Source organism: Artemia franciscana, unplaced genomic scaffold (genome assembly GCF_032884065.1).
Source record: "Artemia franciscana unplaced genomic scaffold, ASM3288406v1 PGA_scaffold_1179, whole genome shotgun sequence".
NCBI lineage: Eukaryota > Metazoa > Arthropoda > Branchiopoda > Anostraca > Artemiidae > Artemia > Artemia franciscana.
In genome coordinates, this window is record NW_027062617.1 from 980,680 (window position 1) to 1,005,746 (window position 25,067).

Here is a 25,067-nt window from a genome sequence, read left to right on the forward strand (position 1 = left end):
GCGTGTGTTGCTGTGTTGGCCTCGTGCGGCTTGGTACTGCAGTGAGTTGTTAGTAGTAGCATTACTAGTCCCTTCTGCACTTACAATGATGAATATGGACCGAGCTTATTTCTTTATTCTTTCTTGGAAGGAAAATGATAATAATTATTCAGGATAATAGTTAAAAATAAAAATAAAAATTATTCAGGATAATGCGATTCTGGAACTCATCCAGAACCACATGCTTAGATGCCAAACAAATAAAGTCAGAACTTGTTTCTCATGCTTTAATGTTATCTTTTCTTTTTTACTGCCCTTTAAAAAACTTTTCCCCCTTTATTGAGTATTTACCCTTCTTTTTTAGTCTGTTGATGCCTCGCAATTTCCTCTAAAGTGGCAAAACTTCCTCTGCAAAAGCTGCAATCATATTCTTTTATAGGATGGACGTCCAAGTGATCTTTCAAGTCACGTAAACTTTTGAATTCTAACCCACAATCCAAGTTTTGACAAAGAAAAACCTAAAAAAGAAGAATATTCTTAATGAGATTGATAATTGATTACAAAATAATTATTCCTAATGCAAATAAAAAAAAAAAAAAAAACACTTAATAAGGCTCTGATCACACTTATGCTAAGCAAGGCATTTACCTCTGCTCATCATCACTTTAGACCAATCAGGGCTGCTTATAAAAGATGAAGCATATTATGATTGGTTAATAATGATTATACCTAGACAATAATGTCAAGCTAAGCAAGGCTGTGAATTTGACTTGAGAAGAATTGGTCTGCATGCATCGTTTCTTTTAAAATCATGTAGATACACTTTTCAAGATTCTACACTCGCCGTAGTTTTCTATTTGCATGCAGTTTTTGAATGCAGAGATATGTAGATTAGAACAAACGTTAATGCTTAGAAGAATTTTTTCTAGACTTTTTTCAAATAATAAACCCACCGCAAATCTATTGCATTATACAGAGTACCAGCTACATAGTATGTGCTTATTTAGAAGTTGTGGTAGTGTGGCAGCAAATCACGGCTTCAAGCGCTGCTCTCAAGGTCCAACAAAAATCAGAAGGTTTTGGACTCAATATCAACGCCAGTAAAACCAAAGGCATGGCAACTAGCGGTTCACCTATGAACATCAAATGTGGTAATAACGACGTGGAACAAGTGGTCCATTTCAAATATCTTGGCAGCATCATCGAGAACACGGGATCCACAGCCAAAGAAGTCATCACCCGAATTGGACAGGCTAGCAGCACCTTCAACAGACTCAAAAAAGTTTGGAGATCGAGTACTTTCTCTCTCCGGCTTAAGCTCCGCCTGTTCAACAGCAACGTCCTGTCCGTCCTCCTCTATGCATCTGAAACATGGCGTCTCAATCAAGAACAGGAGAGGAGAATTCAGTCGTTTGAAAACATGTGCCTACGTAGACTTCTCGGCATCCATTGGACCCAGAAGGTAACGAACGAGCACATTAGTAAAATCCCAGGTCAACCGTCCCTCATCGATACCATATGAAGGCGCAGATGGAGCTACCTCGGACATGTGCTGCGCATGGGCAATTCCAAAATTCCCAAGTGTACTTTTTTTCTGGTTACCCGAGGGCATCCGTCACAGAGGAAGACCCAAAAATACACTCCGTCGTACCTACAACAACGACCTGTGGCACCTTCGTGCCTCAATACAGCCGGAGTGGAAAGACGTCGTCGCAGCCGCAAGTTTCAGAGACGACTGGAGACTCTTCTTGGACGCCCTGGGCGCCTCTGGAGGCATAAGAGGATCTAAGCTAAGGTAAGGTAGTGCCTATCAACACATAAGATTTCCAAAAAAAAAGATAACCCGAGAACTTATCAACCAGGCAGTATGTCATAATATATTAACGTAGAAATGCTGCATATTGTAAAAATACAATCCTTTCAAAACCCATTCCTTCAAAACAGATAACTTTGTCGACCGTTCATGAATACAATTCTTCCCTTAGCTTATTGCCAGGATTGAGAAGGGGGTGATTATCATAAAAAAGATCCTGAATAATATAAGCAGTATCTGATTGGTTGACTACTCAGCAAGACTGGATGGAATTCTCGAAATTTTTAGTGAGCGTGCCAACACAACATTCCGGGGTGTATGTTCTTTTAGAACCACGTAATTAATTACAGAAATCAACTGAATAAAGCTACAATTTTTTCATTCAGTGTTCCTATCTTAAGGCAATTATTACTAGAGAGTGATCAAACAAGCCATACAAAATGATGCGGCACAGACAAGACAGTATCTGTCTTTGAACGTCCACCAGCGTATACAGGATTCGTCCTAATCGTTGGGAAGCTTTCTTAAGGCTCCGGGATCATTAAAAAGTAAGAGGGTAGGGATATTATTTAAAAACTAATTTTAAAACCACAGAGAAAGAATAAAAACTAAAACTGAGACCAAACAGTATTGACGATTTTGTTCAGGTGCCAAACGATTCACAAATTCGAATAAATACTGTCACCGTTTTCCATACAGAATGGCGCAAAAATAAGAGACTAAAATCCCGACTTACATACGGACACAAAATGACAAGGAAACACAAGGGTTGACCTGCATTGAGCCAAACAAATTAAAAAAAAAATCCATTTCTCTCCATTCAATTTTCATCCATTTAAATTTCATAATTTTTCTCTTTTTCTGTTCGGTCAAAGCCGCCTAGCCGAAAGGTTAGGCACTACACTTGAAATTCTGAGGACAAGGGATTCAAGTCCTGGTGTCGCTGCTTATTTGGTTTGGAATAGGGGTCAATAGTGTAACTGTGTAAGCTCAACTAGAATCAACCCAGCCCTAAATGGGCACCTGGAGAGATCTGGGGGAAAAACACGGGAAACGTTGGATGATTTGCCCACTATCACGCATTGCATTCCTGGCCGAAGGCAAAAAATCAGGAGATCGGTACCTACGCTATGCAGACCATTGGTCAACATGCAAAACAGTTAAGCTGAAGTCTTTGGACAAAGCCCTTGGTTACAAAAATGTCTTCATAATTTGTTAATACTTACTTTTTCTTCTTTATGGATAGATAAATGGCTTCTATAGTCGCGATATTTGGTAAATACTTCTCCACAGACTAAACAGCTAAAGGTAATATCACTTGAATTTCTACTGGGATTATTCAACAGGCATGTTCGAATAGTTGCAGGCCATTCCTGCAAAAAAGGAAGGGTGAGTCCCTTTTCGTGCTATCATCTCACTTTTGTAAGTGATTAGCTATCTTTGTGAGGGGCACAAATTGAATTTTGGCAATATTTTTTCCTTGAAAAAAATAAAACAGTCATATCTTGCAAGGAAAGATTTTTCATATGAAAAATACTGACAAAAAGGCATGGAAAAAGCGTGAAACGTTGAATTTTCAGACACTTATTAGCCGAAACTTATCTCTCAGAGGTCTCTTAGTATAACTACTGACCCTTCAAAAGTCTGTAGCAATGAAGCACATCGCTCAGTTTTCATTTGTTTTGTTTTTTGTTTTTTTGCATATTTATAATTTACACATTTACAATTTAAACCGTCAACAAAAAAGGAAAATAAATTGGAATTTTCTAAAACAACAAAAAAATGACCAAAGCGATTGTAATACATAACGAATAAATGTTTTAAATTGCTCTGCAGAATAATTAGACTTTAGAAAAAAAAAATTCTGACAGTGATTTGACCAATATGCTACGATACTGGTTACTATACCATATTTCGTTACATTATACTATATCAAATAATTATATTAATTTTCATTGGTTTTCTAACTACATTGTATTTTTGTTACTGCCAAGCCTAAGACCATGCTGGACGACAGGCGTAAGAAGAACAAGAGCTAAGAGCTCACATGGCATTTGTGCTGAGGTCAAAAGAGCCAAGAACTCATAGGGCATGAGCTCTAGTAAAATTCTAGGAATCAATAGATTAATTTAAAAGAAAAATCAGAGGCTTAATGCCGGTCGAGATTTAAAATAAGAACTCTGAGACACGAGGCCCTTCTAAATATCAAAATTCATTAAGATCGGATCACCCACTCGTAAGTTAAAAATATCTTGTTCTTATAATTCTTCCTCTTCCTTCAGCCCCCCCCCCCCTCAGATGGTAGAATCAAGGAAAAACAACTTTATCAAGTCAATTTGTGCAGGTCCCTGAAACAACTACCAATTTTCATCGTCTTAGCACGTCCAGAAGCACCAAACTCGCCAAAGCACTGAATCCCCCTAACTCCCCAAAAGAGAGTCGATCCAGTCCGATTACGTAAATCACGTATCTATGACGAATACTTATTGTACGCACCGAGTTTCATCCCGATCTCTCCACTCTAAGCGTTTTCCAAGATTTCCGGTTCCCCCAATTCCCCCCCCCAATGATACTGGATCCGGCCGGGATTTAAAATAAGAGATCTGAGTTACGAGGTCCTTCAGAATATGAAATTTAATTAAGATCAGATTACTCCTTCGTAAGTTAAAAATACCTGATTTTTTCTAATTTTTCAGAATTAACCCTCCCCTAAACTCCCCAAAGAGAGCGAATCCATTCCGGTTATGTCAGTCAGTTATCAAGGACTTGTGCTTATTTTTCCCACCAAGTTTCATCCCGATCCCTCTACTCTATGCGTTTTCCAAGATTTTAGGTTCCCCCCCTCGAACCCCCCCCCCCCCGATGTCACCGGATCTGGTCGAGATTTAAAATAATAAAAGCTCTGAGACACAATATCCTTATAAATATCAAATTTCATTAAGATCCGATCACACGTTCGTAAGTAGAAAATACCTCAATTTTTCTAATTTTTCCGCATTAACACCCCCTCCAACTCCCCCAAAGAGATCGGATTCAGTCCGATTATGTCAATCACGTATCTAGGACTTGTGCTTATTCTTCCCACCAAGTTTCATCCTGATATCTCCACTCTAAGCGTTTTCCAAGATTTCCGGTCTCCCCAACTCCCCCCAATGGCACTGGATCCATTCGAGATTTAAAATAAGAGATTTCTGAGTTACGAGATCCTTCTAAATATGAAATTTCATTAAGATCCGATCACTCCTTTGTAAGTTAAAAATACTTCAATTTTTCTAATTTTTCAGAATTAACCCTCCCCCCAATTACCCCAAAGAGAGCGAATCCATTCCGATTGTGTCAATTACATATCTAGGACTTGTGCTTATTCCCACCTAGTTTCATCTGGATCACTCCACTCTAAGCGTTTTCCAAGATTTTAGGTTCCCCCTCAAACTCTCCCATTGTCACCGGATCCGGTTGGGATTTAAAATAAAAGCTCTGAGACACGACATCTTTCTAAATATCAAATCAAACAGTTCGTGGTAACGAACTGTAGTAAGGAGCGACCCGGCTCAATAGTAACCAAAACTCTAAAAAATGGAATTTTGATACCAATAGCTACATCATAAAAATTGCATTTTAATGCTGATTTTAAATATATAAGTTTCATCAAGTTTAGTCTTACCAATCAAAAGTTACGAGCCTGAAAAAATTAGCCTTATTTTAGAAAATAGGGGGAAACACCCCCTAAAATTCATAGAATCTTACCAATTACGAAATTACGAAAATCATACCATCAGATTCAGCGTATCAGAGAACCCTGTTGTAGAAGTTTCAAGCTACTATCTACAAAAATGTAAAATTTTGTATTTTTTGCCAGAAGGCAGATCACGGATGCGTGTTTATTTGTTTGTCTGTTTTTTTTCCCAGGGGTGATCGTATCGACCCAGTGGTCCTAGAATGTTGCGAGAGGGCTCATTCTAACGGAAATGAAAAGTTCTAGCGCCATTTTTAAGTGACCAAAAAATTTGACGGCACCTAGGCCCCCTCCTACGCTAAATATTTTCCCAAAGTCAACGGATCAAAATTCTGAGATAGCCATTTTATTCAGCGTAGTCGAAAAATCTTATAACTATGTCTTTGGGGACGACTTACTCCCACACAGTCCCCGTGGGAGGGGCTACAAGTTACAAACTTTGACCAGTGCTTACATATAGTAATGGTTACTGGGAAGTCTACAGACGTTTTAAGGGAGATTTTTTGGTTGGGGGAGTGGTTGAGAAGAGGGAGATGTTTTGGGGGAACTTTCCATCGAGGAAATTGTCATGGGGGAAGAAAATTTCCATGAAGGGAGCGCAGGATTTTCTAACATTATTTAAAAAAACACAATGTAAAAATAAATATGAAAAAGTTCTTTCAACTGGAAGTAAGGAGCAGCATTAAAACTTAAAACGAACAGAAATTATTGTGCATATGAGGGGCTCACCTCCTCCTAATACCTCGCTCTTTACGCTAAAGTATTTTTAGTAATTTCAACTATTTATTCTACGGCTTTTGTGATTCAGGGGTCAATCTTAATGAATTGGGACAAAATTTAAGCTTTAGCGCGGTACTGACGAGGGGGTGAACCCCTCATATATGTAATAAAAACATGAGAATACAAAAGTTCGTTACGTAAGCTAATTTATAAGTTACGTATATCTTTTGCTAATAAAAACAATCGGAAAAATTAAAAGTTCTAGTTGCCTTTTTAAGTAACCAAAAAAACGGAGGGCAACTAGACTTCCTCCCCCGCTCGTTTTTTCTCAAAATCATTCGATCAAAACTAAGAGAAAGCCATTTAGCCAAAAAAATAAATATGCAAATTTCGTTTTAATTATTCCTCTGCGGAGAGCCAAAATCAAAACATGCATTGATTCAAAAACGTTCAGAAATTAAATAAAAAAAAACAGGTTTTTTTAACTGAAAGTAAGGAGCGACATTAAAACTTAAAACGAATAGAAATTACTTCGTATATGAAAGGGGCTGCTTCCTCATCAACGCCCCGCTCTTTACGCTAAAGTTTTTTACTGTTTTAAAAAGAAGAGTTGAGAGAAAGAGTCAAACTTTAGCGTAAAGAGCGGGGGGTTGATGAGGAAGCAGCCCCTTTCATATACGAAGTAATTTCTGTTCGTTTTAAGTTTTAATGTCGCTCCTTACTTTCAGTTAAAAAAACTTTTTTTTTTAATTTCATTAAGATCCGATCACCCGTTCGTAAGTTAAAAATACCTCGATTTTTCGAATTAACACCCCCTCCAACTCCCCCAAAGAGATCTGATTCAGTCTGATTATGTCAATCACGTATCTAGGACTTGTGCTTAGTCTTCCCACCAAGTTTTATCCTGATGTCTCCTCTCTAAGCGTTTTCCAGGATTTCCGGTCCCCCCAACTCCCCCCAATGACACTGGATCCGGTCAGGATTTAAAATAAGAGATCTGAGTTACAAGGTCCTTCTAAATATGAAATTTTATTAAGATCCGATCACTCCTTCGTAAGTTAAAAATACCTCATTTTTTCTAATTTTTCAGAATTAACCCTCCCCCCACCTCCCCCAAAAAGAGCGAATCCATTCCGGTTATGTCAATTACGTATCAAGGATTTGTGCTTATGTTTCCCATCAAGTTTCATCCCGATCCCTCCACTCAAAGCGTTTTCCAAGATTTTAGGTTCTCCCCTCCAGCTCCCCTCAATGTCACCGGATCCGGTCGGGATTCAAAATAAGAGCTTTGAGGCAGGATATCTTTCTAAATATCAAATTACATTAAGATCCGATCACCCCGTTCGTAAGTTAAAAATACCTCATTTTTTCTAATCTTCCGAATTAACCACCCCCCCCCCCCAGATGGTTGAATCTGAGAAAAGACTATTTCTAATTTAATCTGGTCTGGTCCCTGATACGCCTGCCAAATTTCATCGTCCTAGCTTATCTGGAAGTGCCTAAACTTGCAAAACAAGGACCGACAGACCGACAGAATTTGCGATCGCTATATGGCACTTGGTATTTACCAAGTGCCATAAAAATAAAACACAGCATTTACTGTGTTTTCTTTCCGACTGGAAAAAAAACAGTTTGCCCCCTTACACCAAAAAACATGTCCCCTTACACCTCCCCCCCCCCAAACAAAAGAAAAACTAATATTTTCAACAATTTTCCTGAGCTGTGAGATAAGCCCGGGTGTACCTACTAAGGTACACATAAAATACGTGATTTTCGACGAATCCCATTGACACTGATTGTGAGCAATCTCTGTAATGAAATATAGTGCCTTGCCTCTAGGCAAAATAAAGCGTAGTTGTTATTGTGACCATCCCATAACCAACTTGCTGAACTGACCACAGTATTGCCCTGCTCTATAGCATCATTTCAGATCAGCTCAGTTATTGGCTGATCAATAGTCAGTTCAATTACTGGCATGCTGAATCTTACCGACAATCTCATTAATTTATAGTATATGTCTTTATATAAAAAAATATAATAGCCTAACGACAGCAACCCATAACTCATAATTTAAAACAAAAGTTAAGGGTTGCTCAACGTGAGGAGGAGAATGAAGCTACAAAAGGGCAGCGAAAAAAGGCTAGAAATTAAAAACCTAGAAATTAACTCATAAATAAAGACTCAAAATACAATTCTGTGAGGGACTGTGGGGGAGTAAGTCGTCCCAAAAGACATAGTTATTAGGTTTTTAGACTGCTGAATAAAATGGCTATTTCAGAATTTTGATCCGGTGACTTTGGGGAAAATGAGCGTGGGAGGGGGCCTAGGAGCCCTCCAGTTTTTGGTCACTTAAAAAGGGCACTACGACTTTTAATTTCCGTTAGAATGAGCCCTCTCGCGACATTCTAGGACCACTGGGTCGATACGATCATCCTTGGAAAAAAAATTCTTGTAGATAGGAGCTTGAAACTTCTACTGTAGGGTTCTCTGATACGCTAAATCTAATGGTGTGATTTTCGTTAAGATTCTATGGCTTTTAAAGGGTGTTTCCCCCCTATTCTCTAATGCAAGGCAAATTTTCAAAGGCTCTGTAACTTTTGATGGGTAAGTCTAAACTTGAAACTTATATAATTAAAATCAGCATTAAAATGCAATTCTTTTGATGTACCTATTGTTATAAAAATTCCGTTTTTTAGAGTTTCGGTTACTATTGAGCCGGGTCGCTCCTTACTACAGTTCGTTACCACGAACTGTTTGATTCTATCCAGGTAATCAAATTTATCGATTCCCTGTTACGTAAAATCACCACTTCACCCTCATTTATTCCTAATTGACAAGACGTAATATTTTTCACCCTAGATTCTGAAAACAATCAAAGGTCACTCAGTTTTCAAAAAATATTATCTAGGACACTAAATTCATCAGCATAATCCAAGTCTAGGAGAGTTTTATCTTCCAAATTTGATACCACTTTCTCCCGAGGCCTTTGCCATGCTCTCTAAGAAAAAGTGCATCAAAAGAGCCCATGTAACCGGGGATACCTGGATAACTCCTCATTATACACCAAATCAGCTACTAACCTCACTTCCTACATTAACCACAGTAATATTATTTTTGGGCATAGAACTAATCACATTAGTGTATTTATGAGGAATGCTACACAAGGATAAAACATTCACTAAAGCTTTTCGGCTAAACAAAATGCCTGTTCATTATCTATAAAACTTACAAATAAAAGGGTCTGATGATGAGTGATGGCTCAGACACTTCTCAATTATTAATGTAGAGTAGAAAAGTTGGTTAGTAGACTGGTTAGTGGCAAATACCGTACTCACTCTTACTGCATTTCTTATCTCTGATAAAAAAAAATTAAAAAAAAACGCGGGGATAATAATTAAAATTGAAAAAATCAGAATATAATTCCAGTTTCTAAGATGAAGTTTAAACTTATTTCTAAACTATGTATGTGATACAAAATTTTCCTAAAATAAAAACAGTCAATATGAAAATTATTGTCTCTACCTCTTTAGAAAAACTACAGAAAAATAAAATTATTTTCAACACTTACTGATTTTTACTCATTGGATGAAACGCTTAATGATAAACTAAGCAAAATTTACAAATTGATAAATAACAATCAATAAACAATGGTGTTGCCTTCAATATTGTTGATGAGTGTAATAATGGAGACTAGAGAATACACACTATTGATAAATAATCACATAACTAACTTGATAAATATAATTAATAAATTACTATTCTCTGATGAAAACCTCTGAGGGAATTATCAAAATTGGAAACTTGGAAAAATGATTCCAGTTTCTGAGATAAATTGCAAACTTTTTCAAACAAATTATGTATTCGATCCAATTTTTCTTTTGGAAAAAAAATGGGATCTTTAAAAATTATTGTCTCTATTATTTAGTGTATGGTTGTTCATTTTATGCAAGCAATTTTTCTAGTCATGCGAAAAGGGTCCAGATTATGCAGAATAAGGCAATTGGAAGTTTGGGTGAGTATCTTGCGTGTGGTAGTACTAGAGATTGTTTTAGAGATTTAGATATTTTGAATATTGATTTTATTAAGTCTCGGCAGATTTAAATTTTTGTATACCAGCTTTAAATGGATTGTCTCCTCAGTATTTTAGAAGTTTTATCGATGTAGTTCAAATTATCACGATTATTCTACTAGGAACTCTGAACAGTTGACTAGTGAAATCAGGCATACATCGCGATCTGGTTTTATGATTAAACATGTAGATTTTTATATTTGAAACTCAATTCCAGAGAGTGTTAGGTGGTCTGAAAACCTTATGTTATTTAAAAGAAGAATAAAAAATTATTTTTGGAATAAATTGTAAATTTATCCCTTTTTTTAAGATGAGAGATGGCTGTTTAGAGATTGCATGGTGTTTCGTCTGTTTTTCTTTTTTTTGCGTATTTCTTTGATTTTGAATGAATAGTTATGATTTATATGTTGTTGGTTCGCTGTTGAACAGGGACGTTTTAGGTCCCTAAATTGAGGAGCATTTTGTTTATTGTAAGTACAATTTAGTTTTTTTTTTCTGATGAGGTAAACACATACCTAAATACCTACCTACCTACCTACCTACCTACCTACCTACCTACCTACCTACCTACCTACCTACCTACCTACCTACCTACCTACCTACCTACCTACCTACCTACTTACCTACCTACCTACCTACCTACCTACCTACCTACCTACCTACCTACCTACCTACCTACCTACTTCATTAGTGGATTTATAGACAACATTAAAATAATAATCACTATTCTCTGATAAAACCTCTACAATAACAAATAAAATTAGAGAGTCAAAATATTATTCCAGTTTGTAAGTCCAACTCCTAATCTATTTCTAAATTATCTACTTGATGCAGTATTTCCCTAGCAAACACAATTGAGATATTCGAAAACTATTGTCTCTATTTCCTTAGTAAACATAGAGATCATAGAAAATGACATTTGATACTTTTATTATTTCTGTCCACTGGAATTGTACACGTGTAACAAGATTTTAATATATTCTGCGATGGAATCAGAAGCATAATAAAGGCATCTTAAACATCCGGTTTACGTAGGTTGATACGACACTCTCCCTTGCTAAAGTAACACTTCGCAGGCCATATTATTGCCAAGAGGTCCAGCTCACTAACTATATCGCCAGCACAACAATAATGATATTAACTTTTTGCAGCAGAGTTTAGCGGAACAGTAGCGCCGTTTTAGCGCCGTATTATTGCCAACAGGTCCAACTCATTAACTATATCGCCAGCACAACAATAATGATATTAACTTTTTGCAGCAGAGTTTAGCGGAACAGTAGCGCCGTTTTAGCGCTGTATTATTGCCAAAAGGTCCAACTCATTAACTATATTGCCAGCACAACTATAATGATTTTAATTTTTTGCAGCAGAGTTTAGCGGAACAGTAGCGCCGTTTAAGCGCCGTATTATTGCCAACAGGTCCAACTCATTAACTATATCGCCAGCACAACAATAATGATATTAATTTTTTTGCAGCAGAGTTTAGCGAAACAGTAGCGCCGTTTTAGCGCCGTATTATTGCCAACAGGTCCAACTCATTAAGTATATTGCCAGCACAACAATAATGATTTTAATTTTTTGCAGCAGAGTTTAGCGGAACAGTAGCGCCGTTTTAGCGCCGTATTATTGCCAACAGGTCCAACTCATTAAGTATATTGCCAGCACAACAATAATGATTTTAATTTTTTGCAGCAGAGTTTAGCGGAACAGTAGCGCCGTTTTAGCGCCGTATTATTGCCAAAAGGTCCAACTCATTAACTATATTGCCAGCACAACAATAATGATTTTAATTTTTTGCAGCAGAGTTTAGCGGAACAGTAGCGCCGTTTAAGCGCCGTATTATTGCCAACAGGTCCAACTCATTAACTATATCGCCAGCACAACAATAATGATATTAATTTTTTTGCAGCAGAGTTTAGCGAAACAGTAGCGCCGTTTTATTGCCAACAGGTCCAACTCATTAACTATATCGCCAGCACAACAATAATGATATTAACTTTTTGCAGCAGAGTTTAGCGGAACAGTAGCGCCGTTTTAGCGCCGTATTATTGCCAACAGGTCCAACTCATTAACTATATCGCCAGCACAACAATAATGATATTAACTTTTTGCAGCAGAGTTTAGCGGAACAGTAGCGCCGTTTTAGCGCCGTATTATTGCCAACAGGTCCAACTCATTAACTATATCGCCAGCACAACAATAATGATATTAACTTTTTGCAGCAGAGTTTAGCGGAACAGTAGCGCCGTATTATTGCCAATAGGTCCAACTCAAAAACTATATCGCCAGCACAACAATAATGATATTAATTTTTTGCAGCAGCGTTTAGCGGAACAGTAGCGCCGTCTTGGTGCTTCTGTGAGTTGTTAGAAGTAGCAGTAGCAGGTACAACGCGAATGATTTCAAATTTATTCATAGGGTGACGAGGCTGTGTTTTTCCACAAAAACGCATTATTTCCTACATAGTGTAGTAACGCGTCTTGCTACACTCTTGACTGATGCACGCTGTAGTCCGAAAGCTTTCTAAAACAAGGCTCAAACGAAAAAAAGTAGAAAAATAGCTGCGCTACAAACGCTAGGCTTAAGCTCATGCAGGTGCGTTTTCTGGGAAAAACACAATTTCTTACAACTTGCAGCATTTTCTCAACAAGTCATGCTTTTTTCTGTATCTTTGGCCCCTGTCGCGTCATTTCAAGCTGAGAACTGGAATATTTTTCCGTATAAATAATTTTTCTAGTCCTTGGGTTATAAATTTGCGGTTTCACAAAATAAAGGTCACATCTCCGCGACTTGTAGCAAATATTTCCGGCAAGCGTGTATTTTTCTTTATCTTTGATCCATGTTGGTTGCATTTTGAGTTCAAGATCAGAACGTAAATACGCATGATTTTCAAATATAACGTATTTTGAAATGTAGCTACAGTTTTTACGCAAAAAAAACACATCCTTGCGAATTCTAGCAAAAATTTCCGACAAGCACGTATAGTTCTGTATCTTTGTCCTATGTTAATTGAGTATCGAGTTCAAAATCAGAATATTAGTTCACGTAAAATTCTAGCGAAAAATGCTCTGAAATGCAGCTACAATATTACATCCTGCACTAGAAACAGTTGCGTTTCTACGTCAAAATGCGCGTTTTTGCGATATACAGAAGAATTTTTATAAACACGCAACGCAGTTTTCGGCCCATTTGTATATATATGCAACTGAAGAAACACACCAAGGAAGCAGCAAGAAATTTACCAAAATAAAATTGAATGAGACACTAATACTGGCATTATATTATTAATACTGGCACTAATAGACTGGCCACTATATTATTGCCTCTGTCTACAAACCTAACACGATTTGTAATATGTCAAACAAATAAACTGAAATTAAGCACTGCAAAAAAAAAACAAAATAAAAATCTTAATCCTAGTTCCAATCAAGCTTAACTGAGATTAGAAAGTCTATTGAAGTGAAGGTTGCATCGGGTCTAAATCATAAACGCATAGCTAGGATATTATTTCTTACTGCTCACAGAGTTTAACTCAGGCCACTCTGGGTAAACAAATACAAAGTAGAGACAATAGGGAAAATCTTTTCAAGACAGTGAAAATTAGTTCTGTGGATATTTCGACTCTATGTCCAAGGGCCGTCTTCAGCACAATACAAGAATAAGAGAGAAACTATATATATATATATATATATATATATATATATATATATATATATATATATATATATATATAAATGAACTTACATCAAATTGTGAGAATTAAAACTAAATAATTAAAAACACTTTTTAAAACTTTTTTTTAAAAATAGCCCTAGCATCCTTACTTCAATGAAGTTCAATCAGGACTGGCGAAAAGAATGAAATGAGAATATAAGCTCATTCAAACTAAAGAGAACAAAATGATTAGATGCAATTTCTTAAAGCTAATCTTGCTTGTTTAGCAGCCTGTCTCAAAGGCCTTTTCGTAGTTGGTTCAGTACTATTATAAATCGGTTTAGTAAAATATTTTGTTGGATCATTTTTAATTAAATTTGAGTATAAAGAATTTAGTGAGTATTCCCCTAAGTCCCTGTTCAAAGAAATATTATTATTTATTTTGGGATTAATTTCGATTGACTCTCGAACCACCTGTTTTATTCCCAAATCATTACTGATGAGTGAAGAGTTATCAAAAAGTATCATGTGGGACGGATTATTAAATATATGCCAACCTAAAGCAGAATCAAAGGAGCTGTTGGAACTATTTGAAATTAAGGCCTTGTCTATGTCATTTTTATGCTGTTGTAACCGTTTGTCTAGATTCTGATGGGTCCTGCCGACATAGTAATTTCCACAATCACAAGTTATTTGATAAACCCCTCTTTGGCGAGTAACTGGGGTCCTATCTTTACCCGAATTTAAGAACTTGATGATTTTAAAATTATTAGTAAAAACTACGTACAGATTTTTTTTGTGCAAATATTTTTTAATTTTGTTGTGATCTTTGGGATATAAGGAAGATAGACAATATTTGAGGGCTTATCAGTAGCCTCACATTGTGAAGTATCTTCTTCGATTTTACAAGAATGTCTTTTTATTCTACGGTTAATTATTTTATTGACAAAAGGAATGGGGTATCCATTACCAAAAAGAATATCTCTGATAAAGTTTATTTCTGCATTTATATATGAATCGGAGCAAATATTCAGGGCACGATCAATGAGGGAAGTTACAACTGCTCTTTTAACTTGTGGGGGGTGATTTGAATTAAAGTGAAGATATCTATTGTTTTGTGTTGGCTTTCGATATATAGTAAAATCCAGTTTATCAGCATTACGAATAATTAATACATCTAAAAACGGTAGTTTATTTTCAACTTCTAGGGTGAACTGCAAATTTCGGTTATAAGTGTTAAGATAATCTAAGAAGCCCCGAAGTTCAGCTTCCCCATAATTCCAAAGTGAAATTACGTCCTCCATAGAACGACCCCAATAGACGTGTTTTAAAAAATAAGAATTCAATGCCCAATTCTCAAGATTCTCGACGTAAATATTTGCTAGTAGCCCGGATAAAGGTGCCCCCATGGGTAACCCATTTTTTTGCTGATAGAAAGAATCGCGAAATTGAAAATACATAGAAAACTTATTACAAATTTTAACAAGAGTCATTAAACCTTCACAATCAATTCCTGTCGCTGAAGTCTCGATCAAGTGGTAATTTTCTTCTATTTTATTTTTTAATAATTCCTCTGAAATAGTTACATCTATATTTGTATACATGGAAACAATGTCAAAACTACTAACTATTGTGTTTTCTGAAATACTTGTGTTGCTAAGTTTTTTTAACCAAATCTGCGGAGTTACGAATATAGGAATTTTGAGAATACAATAAAAGTTTGAAAGCTGTGCAAAGCCATTTTCCAATACTGGCAGCGGGGGCTTTAGTACAAGCTACGATAGGTCTTAAGGGAATACCCTGTTTATGTATTTTTGGTAAACCGTAGAGTTTAGGACAAAAACTACCACGGGGAAAAAATTTATTGTATAGTTGTGGGGTGATTTTACCATTTTGTTTTAGCTGCTTTAATTCATTTATAATATTATTAGCGAACTGATCAGTAGGATCATGGGTTATTGTTTTATATGTAATTGTGTCATTTAAATGCGAAAGAATTTTGTTGTCATAGTCTGTCGTATTCATGACAACAAGTGAATTGCTTTTGTCTGCTTTTTGTCTACAGAACTAATTTCCACTGTTTCGAAAAGATTTTCCCTATTGTCTCTACTTTGTATTTGTTTGTTATGGAAAGGCAGTGTGGTCTTCGTCGCTACTTTTTCCACTCTGGGTACATACTCTGCCCTCCCCCTAAAGTTAGGTTGAGATGCAATAGTCCCACAAGATAGATGATCTGATAAAAACAAATTTAACCCTCCTTCCTGGATCAAATATGGATACAGATTCCTGCCAAGGTTAAATGAGATATGACGGTTTCTTCTTATAAATATCCTATTGATAGGGATCATCCCTTCTTCCCTCACAGAGGACGGGGCGCGCAAAAACAAAAGGAGCAAGACATCTATGTCTCTTAAATCTCTATTTCAGTCTCTCCTCCTGTAATCCCCTATGTTTCGGAAGAATAATTGATATCTGTCACCATAATAGCTTCTGGTATCTTTATCTTAGTTCTAGATTTTCGAGTTATTTTCGTAATCTCCCAAACTGTATTCGACTGCCAAAAAACTGCGCTTTAGTCTCAACAATTTACGTCTTTACTGCATTCGCCATCTTTACTAATAATTCAACCTGCGTAAACGAAGCTAGCCACTCGGTCAATTTGCACGTCAATATCATCCCTTCATTATGATTAATTCCTAATTTGAGTGACTCTGTCTTCTTCACATTTATTTTGCCTCGCATCCTGAACTCTCAAAATGTCCAAAAACTCGTTCCATTATCTAGTAACCTCTCAGTCTAGCAATCTCATTATCTAGTTATTGTCTAGTAATCAGTGTCAAGGAATTTTAATTCTCCATCAAATACCATGTTCATCCATGGTCTTTGTTGTGTTCCTTAGAAGAAATAATTCATATAAGAGATAATTCATATAAACACGGATAAAGCCCCCTCTAACTCCCCACCGATTTGACTATTAATGGTCCAATTTTGGAACAAATAGAACAGCTTCGAGATTCACGTCTTTTGTGTTATTTAAATGCTCTACTAGATTGGACATATTTGTGCCATTTAGCTACTTCGCCACTTAGCCACTTCTAAGCGGCTACATATTAAATTCTTCAAACCAGAAAAAGTTTTCAACTGTAGCACATTTATTTAAAGTAGCACCTTTGGCAGATTTTTGATAAGAAGAAATAGTACCTTCAGCTTATTTGTGGCTACGCTATTTTATACCAGGCATCTGGTAACATCTGGCATCTGGCATCTGGCATCTGGTAGCAATACTGTAAGTAAGCTTCGAAATAGCCAACTGAAGAACTGTTTTAGACATTTTTATTTTCAAGTTGAAAGGTGCTTGGAATGCAAATGGTTTTGCTGAAGACTACACGGAAGTTTTATTGAAGAAAGCATATTTTATTGCATATCCAAAAAATTATAAATATTTAAAAAAAAGAATAACTATCTCAAAATCATTATCCAACTCAAATGTATGTAGACGTATATAGTAACCTACCTTGTGAGATTCAGGGTGCTTCAATAAACTAGACTTATAGGGAAAACACCTTCCACATATTATACACTGATATGGCTTCTCTCCTGTGTGGACGCGCAAGTGGTTTTCCAAGTGTCCAAGGCGCAGAAATTTGAGTCCACAATATCCACAAACGGCACGTGAAGAATTCTGGAAACAGTTTAAAGTTTTACTTAAAAGACCAACAATCTGTAACTAATTTCCTAATCCCCTCCCTCCACCCTCTTTCTCAAAAACACACGCAAGCTACATACCTTTTTACTAATTTGAATCTCAAACCATTACAGATTGAAAGCGTTGCGTGGTTCTTATTAACAGAAACTTGATATGATTGGAGAACTTTGGTTGTCTAATCATGCAGATTGAAAGTGTTTTCATGGTTCCAGATCATACAATGTGCAGCAAGCTCATCTTTCAGCTGCCCACCCAGTCAGTCACAGCTTGGACATAGCTGGAATCGTTTTGTATCATGGCACTGACATTTTGCACCCTGTATTTAGATAGTTTTTACACCAAGTAAAACCGTTTTTTCGCCAACCAAGCAAAACTCTGGTGCTCGGATTTGGTTCGTATTTAGAGAGTCATGCCCCATCTCATTTTTGCAATGCGCCCGCAGCTTGTTATTTTTTTACACTCAGAAATTAACTCGTTTGGCATCAAATTAAGACTCAGCTTGATTTTGCAACAAATAAGGACTTGTTGTTGCTGCATTGAGTAAGACCTTGACTGTTTTTATTCCAGCTCAGTCCTCACCTCAACTTGCCTTTTCTTTTAACTGAATTCCAAATTCCTTACGTATTTCTGGTTGAAATAAGGTAAAACACACCAGTTACGGCAATAAAACTGGCGGTGGAAGGGAGGCACGTAGCTAATTTGCACATGCAATAATACAAATTTAAATTATTTGTACTATTCCGGTATCACCAAGGTGCAACTTGCCAACATCTTTACTAAAATGTATGAATCAGTTCGTGGTAACGAGCTGTGGTAAGGAGCGACCAGTCTCAATAGTAACCGAATCACATTTTGATGCTGAATTTAAATATATAAGTTTCGTCAAGTTGAGTCTTACCCATCAAAAGTTACGACCCTGAGAAAATTTGCCTTATTTTAAAAAATAAGGGGAACACCCCCTAAAAGTTATAGAATATTAACGAAAATCATACCATCAGATTCAGCGTATCAGAGAACCCTATTGTTAAAGTTTCAAGCTCCTATCTTCAAAAATGTAGAATTTTGTATTTATTGGCAGAAGCAAGATCACGGATGCGTGTTTTCTTTTTTTTATTTTTTTTTTTGTTTTTTTTTCACAGAGGTGATCGTATCGACCCCGTGGTCCTAGAATGTTGCAAGAGGGCTCATTCTAATAGAAATTAAAAGTTTTAGTGCCCTTTTTAAGTGACCAAAAAAATTGGAGGGCACCTAGGCACCCTCCCACGCACATTTTTCTCTAAAGTCACCGGATCAAAATTTCGAGATAGCCATTCTGTTCAGCTTAGTTAAGAACCTAATAAGTATGTCTTTGGGGACGGCTTAATCCCTCACAGTCCCCAGGGGACGGGCTGCATGTTACAAACTTTGACCATTTTGTATTTTTTGCCAGAAGGCAGATCACGGATGCGTGTTTATTTGTTTGTTTTTGTTTTTTTTGTTCCCAGGGGTGATCGTATCGACCCAGTTGTCCTAGAATGTTGCGAGAGGGCTCATTCTAACGGAAATGAAAATTTCTAGTTCCCTTTTTAAGTGACCAAAAAAATTGGAGGGCACCTAGGCCCCCTCCCACGCTAATTATTTTCCCAAAGTCAACGGATCAAAATTCTGAGATAGCCATTTTATTCAGCGTAGTCGAAAAACCCTATAACTATGTCTTTGGAGACGACTTACTCCTCCACAGTCCCCGTGGGAGGGGCTAAAAGTTACAAACTTTGACCAGTGCTTACATATAGTAATGGTTATTGGGAAGTGTACAGGCCTTTTCAGGAGGATTTTTTGGTTGGGGGAGGGGTTGAGAAGAGGAGTATATACTGGAGGAACTTTCCATCGAGGAATTTGTCATGGGGGAAGAAAATTTCCATGAAGGGAGCGCAGGATTTACTAGCATTATTAAAAAAAAACAATGAAAAAATAAATATGAAAAAGTTTTTTTTCAGCTGGAAGTAAGGAGCAGCATTAAAACTCAAAACGAACAAAAATTATTACCCATATGAGGGGCTCACCTCCTCCTAATACCTCGCTCTTTACGCTAAAGTATTTTTAGTAATGTCAACTATTTATTCTACGGCTTTTGTGATTCAGGGGTCATTCTTAACGAATTGGGACAAAATTTAAGATTTAGTGTAAAGAGAGAGGTACTGACGAGGGGGCGAACCCTCTCATATGTGTAATAAAACATGAGAATAAAAAATTCTTTACGTAAGCTAATTTATAAGTTACGTATATCTTTACTAATAAAAAGATTCGTAAAAAATTAAAAGTTCTAGTTGCCTTTTTAATTAACCAAAAAATTGGAGGGCAACTAGGCTTCCTCCCCTGCTCTTTTCTTCTCAAAATCATTCGATCAAAATTATGAGAAAGCCATTTAGCCAAAAAAATAAATAAATCTGCAAATTTCGTTTTAATTACTCCTCTGCGGAGAGCCAAAATCAAAACATGCATTGATTCAAAAACGTTCAGAAATTAAATAAAAAAAACAAGTTTTTTCAACTGAAAGTAAGGAGCGACATTAAAACTTAAAACGAACAGAAATTACTTCGTATATGAAAGGGGCTGCTTCCTCATCAACGCCCCGCTCTTTACGCTAATGTTTGACTCTTTCTCGCAACTCTTCTTTTTAAAACAGTAAAAATTTCTGTTCGTTTTAAGTTTTAATGTCGCTCCTTACTTTCAGTTGAAAAAACTTGTTTTTTTATTTAATTTACATATAGGAATGGTTATTATGAAGTGTACAGACGTCTTCAGGGAGACTTTTTCGCGTTGCAGTGGGAATGGGTCGGGGAGGGGGTTACGTGTGAGGATCTTTCTGTAGAGGAATTTATCATGAGGGAAGAGAATTTCCAGGAAGGGGGCGCAGGGTTTTCTAGCATTATTAAAAAAAACAACGAAAAACTAAATATTTTTTTTTCTCCGGGAAGTAATGAGTAGCATTAAAACTTAAAACGAACATAAAATATTACGTTTATAAGGGGGTTCGTCTTCTCCAAAAAACCTTGCTCTTTACGCTAAAGTATTCTTAAGTAATTTCAATTATTTGTTCTACGGACTTTGTGATTAAGGGATCATTCTTAAAGATTTGGGATAAAATTCAAGCTTTAGTGTAAAGAGCGATGTATTAACGAGGGGATAAACCCCTTCGTAATAAAATAAAAGTAATAAATACGTATTACATAATAAAATACGTAATAAAAATACACAAATATAGAAGCTTGTTACGCAAGTTAATTCGTTAGGTACGCATGTTTATTGTTAACAAAAACTTTCGTACAAAAAATAAAAAAATCTAGCTGCATTTTTATGTAGCCAAAAACTGGAGGGCAACTAGGCCTCCTCCCCCACTCTTTTTTTCAAAATCATCCGATCAAAACTATTTTAAAGCCATTTAACAAAAAAATCAATATGAAAAGTTTCTTTTTAATTATTCATGTTCGGTGAGCCAAAACTAAAACATGCATTAATTCAAAAACGTTCAGAAATTAAATAAAAAAACGAGTTTTTTTTAGTGCAAGCAAGGAGCGACATTACGAACAGAAATTCTCCATATATGAAAGGGGTTATCCCCTCCACAACGCCTCGCTCTTTAGGCTAAAGTTTTTTTATTGTTTTAAAAAGAAGAGTTGTGACAGAGTCAAACTTTAGCGTAAAGAGCGAGGCGTTGCTGAGGGGATAACCCCTTTCATATACGGAGTAATTTCTGTTCGTTTTAAATTTTAATGTCGCTCCTTACTTGCAATTAAAACACTTAATTTTTTATTTAATTTCTGAAAAAGACGATTCGGGATTTTGCTTTTGAGGCTGCGCGGGTACTATGTCCCTGGAGCCAAGTTTTTTAGCCTCTCGATCATTTCAAGTGAAGAGGCTATTGTCATGGGATATCTAATGCCTTGGGGTGGAGGGTCCAGGCACGAAAAGGCACAGGAGCAGGATTTGCTATTTCCAATTACTTTCATTCTTTACGAAGGGCCCTAGAACTTCAAATTTCCGACTAGATGAGCCTCATTTGAAGTTTCTATTTGTAGTCGTTCTATATTAAGTGGTGATAAAAATCAAACAGTTCGTGGTAACGAACTGTAGTAAGGAGCGACCCGGCTCAATAGTAAACGAAACTCTAAAAAACATAATTTTGATTCTAAAATATACATCAAAAGAATCGAATTTTCCTGCTGATTTTAAATATATAAGTTTCATCAAATTTAGTCTTTTTCATGAAAAGTTACGAGCCCCTAAAAGTCATAGAATCTTAACGAAAATCACACCATCACATTCGGCGTATCAGAGAACCCTATAGCAAAAGTTTCAAGCTCCTATCTACAAAAATGTGGAAGTTCGTATTTTTGGCCAGAAGACAAATCACGGGTGCGTGTTTATTTGTTTGTTTTTTGTTTGTTTTTTTTCCCAGGGGTCATCGTATCGACCAAGTGGTCCTAGAATGTCGCAAGAGGGCTCATTCTAATGGAAATGAAAAGTTCTGGTGCCCTTTTTAAGTGACCAAAAAAATTGGAGGGCACCCAGGCCCCCTCCCACGCTCATTTTTTCTCCAAAGTTAACGGATCAAAATTTTGAGATAGCCATTTTGTTCCGCATAGTCAAAAAACCATAATAACCATGTCTTTGAAAATGACTTACTCCCCCACAGTCCCTGGAGGAGGGGCTGCAAGTTACAAACTTCAACCAGTGTTTACACATAATAGTGGTTATTGGGAAGTGTACAGACGTTTTTAGAGGATTTTTTCGGGGGGGGTGACGGGAGTGGGCTATGTGGAAGAATCTTTCCTTGGAGAAATGTGTCATGGGGGAAGACAAATTCAATGAAAAGGACGCAGAATTTTCTAAATTACTATAAAAAAAAAATATTGAAAAAATAAACATGGAAAAGTTTTTTGAAAGTAAGGAGTAGCATTGAAACTTAAAACGAACAGAGATTATTACGCATATAAGGGGTTCTGAAAATACTTTAGCATAAAGAGCGAGGTATTTAGGAGGAGATAAATACCTCGCTCTTTATGCTATAGTATTTTTAGTAATTTCAAGTATTTATTCTACGGCCTTTCTGATTCAGGGGGACAAAACTTACGATTTAGTGTAAAGAGCGAGGCATTAACGAGGCTTTATGGCATGTGTTTGTAGGGGGAACAACAACACCCCTAAATCAATACACATTAAAAAAAAGCAAATAAAGAATATTACTACTTAGCAAATAAAGAATATTACTAGTTCATCCGTAAAATAAGGATTTAATCCTCTGACTAATCTTGTTTGATTGTTTATGTCTTTTAATCTTGTTTTGATTGAAATTAATCTTGTTTTGATTGATTTTTTCTTTACATTGTTTGAAATGTGTCACTTGAAGTGAGCCAGTAGCTTGGAAGCTTTGAAAATACTGTTAAACAATTTCTGGCTTCTATTCGATTCTTTCCCTCGGGGTTGGGAGGTTTAAATAACCTTGAGGTCTGGGGTTTAAAAGGCTAGATTGGAACTTCATAAGTTTTAAACTAGGTTTTTTGTTGGTTTCCTTTTGTTCTTTTTTTTATCTTTACCCTAGGTAAATTGTATTATTGAATATTGATCTATTATGTACACCTGGTTGTTATGTAATACTATAGGGTATGTTTTTGTCTTCGAAAATTTTTTCCAGATGTTTCCCCTCAAGACACTAATCAAGTGGAGAACCTCCCTCCCCGGATGTAAAAAAAAAAGTTGATCATAATATCCCCTCAAGACGTTAATCCAATAAAAAAAATTGGTCACAGTACCCCCTCCCCCTTGAAGATATTACTCCGATGTTTATTTATGTAGAGAACATGAGAACATTTTAGAGTTAAATTAGAGAATAAATAATATGTGTATCCTCCTTTACAAACCCGGATGCCTTTGTGAGGACAAGTGACATGTGTCTATTTATATTTAATTTATTTTTATTTATGAATGACAAAATTTTCAAAGTAATCTCCTCTAAAATACCTTTTTTGGAATATAGGGCTTTCTTTCCGCTAATAGACTTTTTCTGATAAAATAATGAGTTTTGCAACCTAGTTCATATTTTGAAACATCTGTTATCATAAAAAAGATCAAAGCTTAGGGACTGGGGTGGTGACAAACTTAATAAATCATAGTTCAAGACAACTACCTTAACTTTATTAGATTCAATCGATTTTGATCCTTGGCTATGAGAGTCCGAGGCGGAACTTGCGCAATCAAAAACTTCAGGTACACTTCCATTTATCTCCAAAAGTAGGGGACTCACGTCTCCACAATCATCTATACTGTGGCTGCTAAAATTTATCAGGTTGCGTCCAACGTTGATTATTCGATCGTGCGGATCTGATGAGTTTGAACGAATTCCGATTAGGTGACAAGAAGCAGTTTTAGTATCCTGAAATTAAAAAAGTGAAATTTGTACGGGCCCTAATGGACATGACGTAGCCTATATATTTACAATTAAATCCTCTATTTCTCTGTGTTATGATGCATCAAAAGACAAAATTATGAATAAAACAACCAGAACTCAGGAGTAGCACCATATAAAATATCAAACAGAGAATGGCTCGATAAAAAGTTAAAAAAAAAACATTGCATCGGTAAAACAATTTTTTTTGGTTAGTTTTTCTAATCAGTTTTCTTTTTTAGAATCAGAAATATATATTTGTAAGGACTCATACAGCAAAATTCACCAAATTAAACACTGAAACTTGAATTCGGGAAACAATTTTTAACAATGAATTGCTAAAATTCTAGTTAATTGACTTTTGCTATCTCAGAAAGGGTTTAGGTTAGGAAAATGAAACTTAACTAGAATTTTACCCTATGAATTTACCTGCAGCTACAGCCAGCCCAGGCCCACCCATCAACCGCCACGCCCCACGTCTTTGGCCGCCACAGCGGCCAACTCCACCCTCAAGAGGGGGTTCTATTCTTATCATGTCATTGTTTAATTCACAAGTGCTTTGAATGTTTAACTCCAATTGCTTATTTTATATAAATATGTTGTTTTTAAAAAAAAGTTTGGTTGTCCATTTATTTGTATTAAAAAACAAGTATTTTGTTTTTTGTTTTTGAACATAGGGAATTAGTAATTATTAAACGGAATGAGGATGGGTTTGGTTAGTTGTATTTGACAGCGAAAAAAGTAATATATATCAATTTGAAACTTCTTTCAGATCATTTGTTTGCAGACCATCAGTGTCTGGCAGAACAAAACTTTTAACGAAAATAATTCAAAATCGTGGTAAAATATTTTTAGATAATCCAAAAAGTATCTACTATTGCTATACCGTGTAGCAAGAAAAAAATAATGTGCATGTAGTTTTCACTAATAATTTTAAAATCACGAATTTCTTAAACTCCGGTAAAG

General features: G+C 36.2%; 1 protein-coding gene across 2 annotated transcripts in view; it reads right to left on the bottom strand.

The window, feature by feature from the left end:
- The window catches only part of LOC136041207 (zinc finger protein ZFP2-like), a gene marked incomplete at its 3' end in the record, with an annotated part of 100,807 nt that overhangs the window by 32,842 nt on the left and 42,898 nt on the right, over nt 1–25,067 (bottom strand). For both annotated transcript variants that reach the window (XM_065725785.1, XM_065725784.1), the window contains 4 exon segments: nt 331–497; nt 3,019–3,165; nt 17,486–17,653; nt 23,844–24,089. In XM_065725785.1, coding sequence (XP_065581857.1) covers nt 331–497; nt 3,019–3,165; nt 17,486–17,653; nt 23,844–24,089 — 728 coding nt within the window.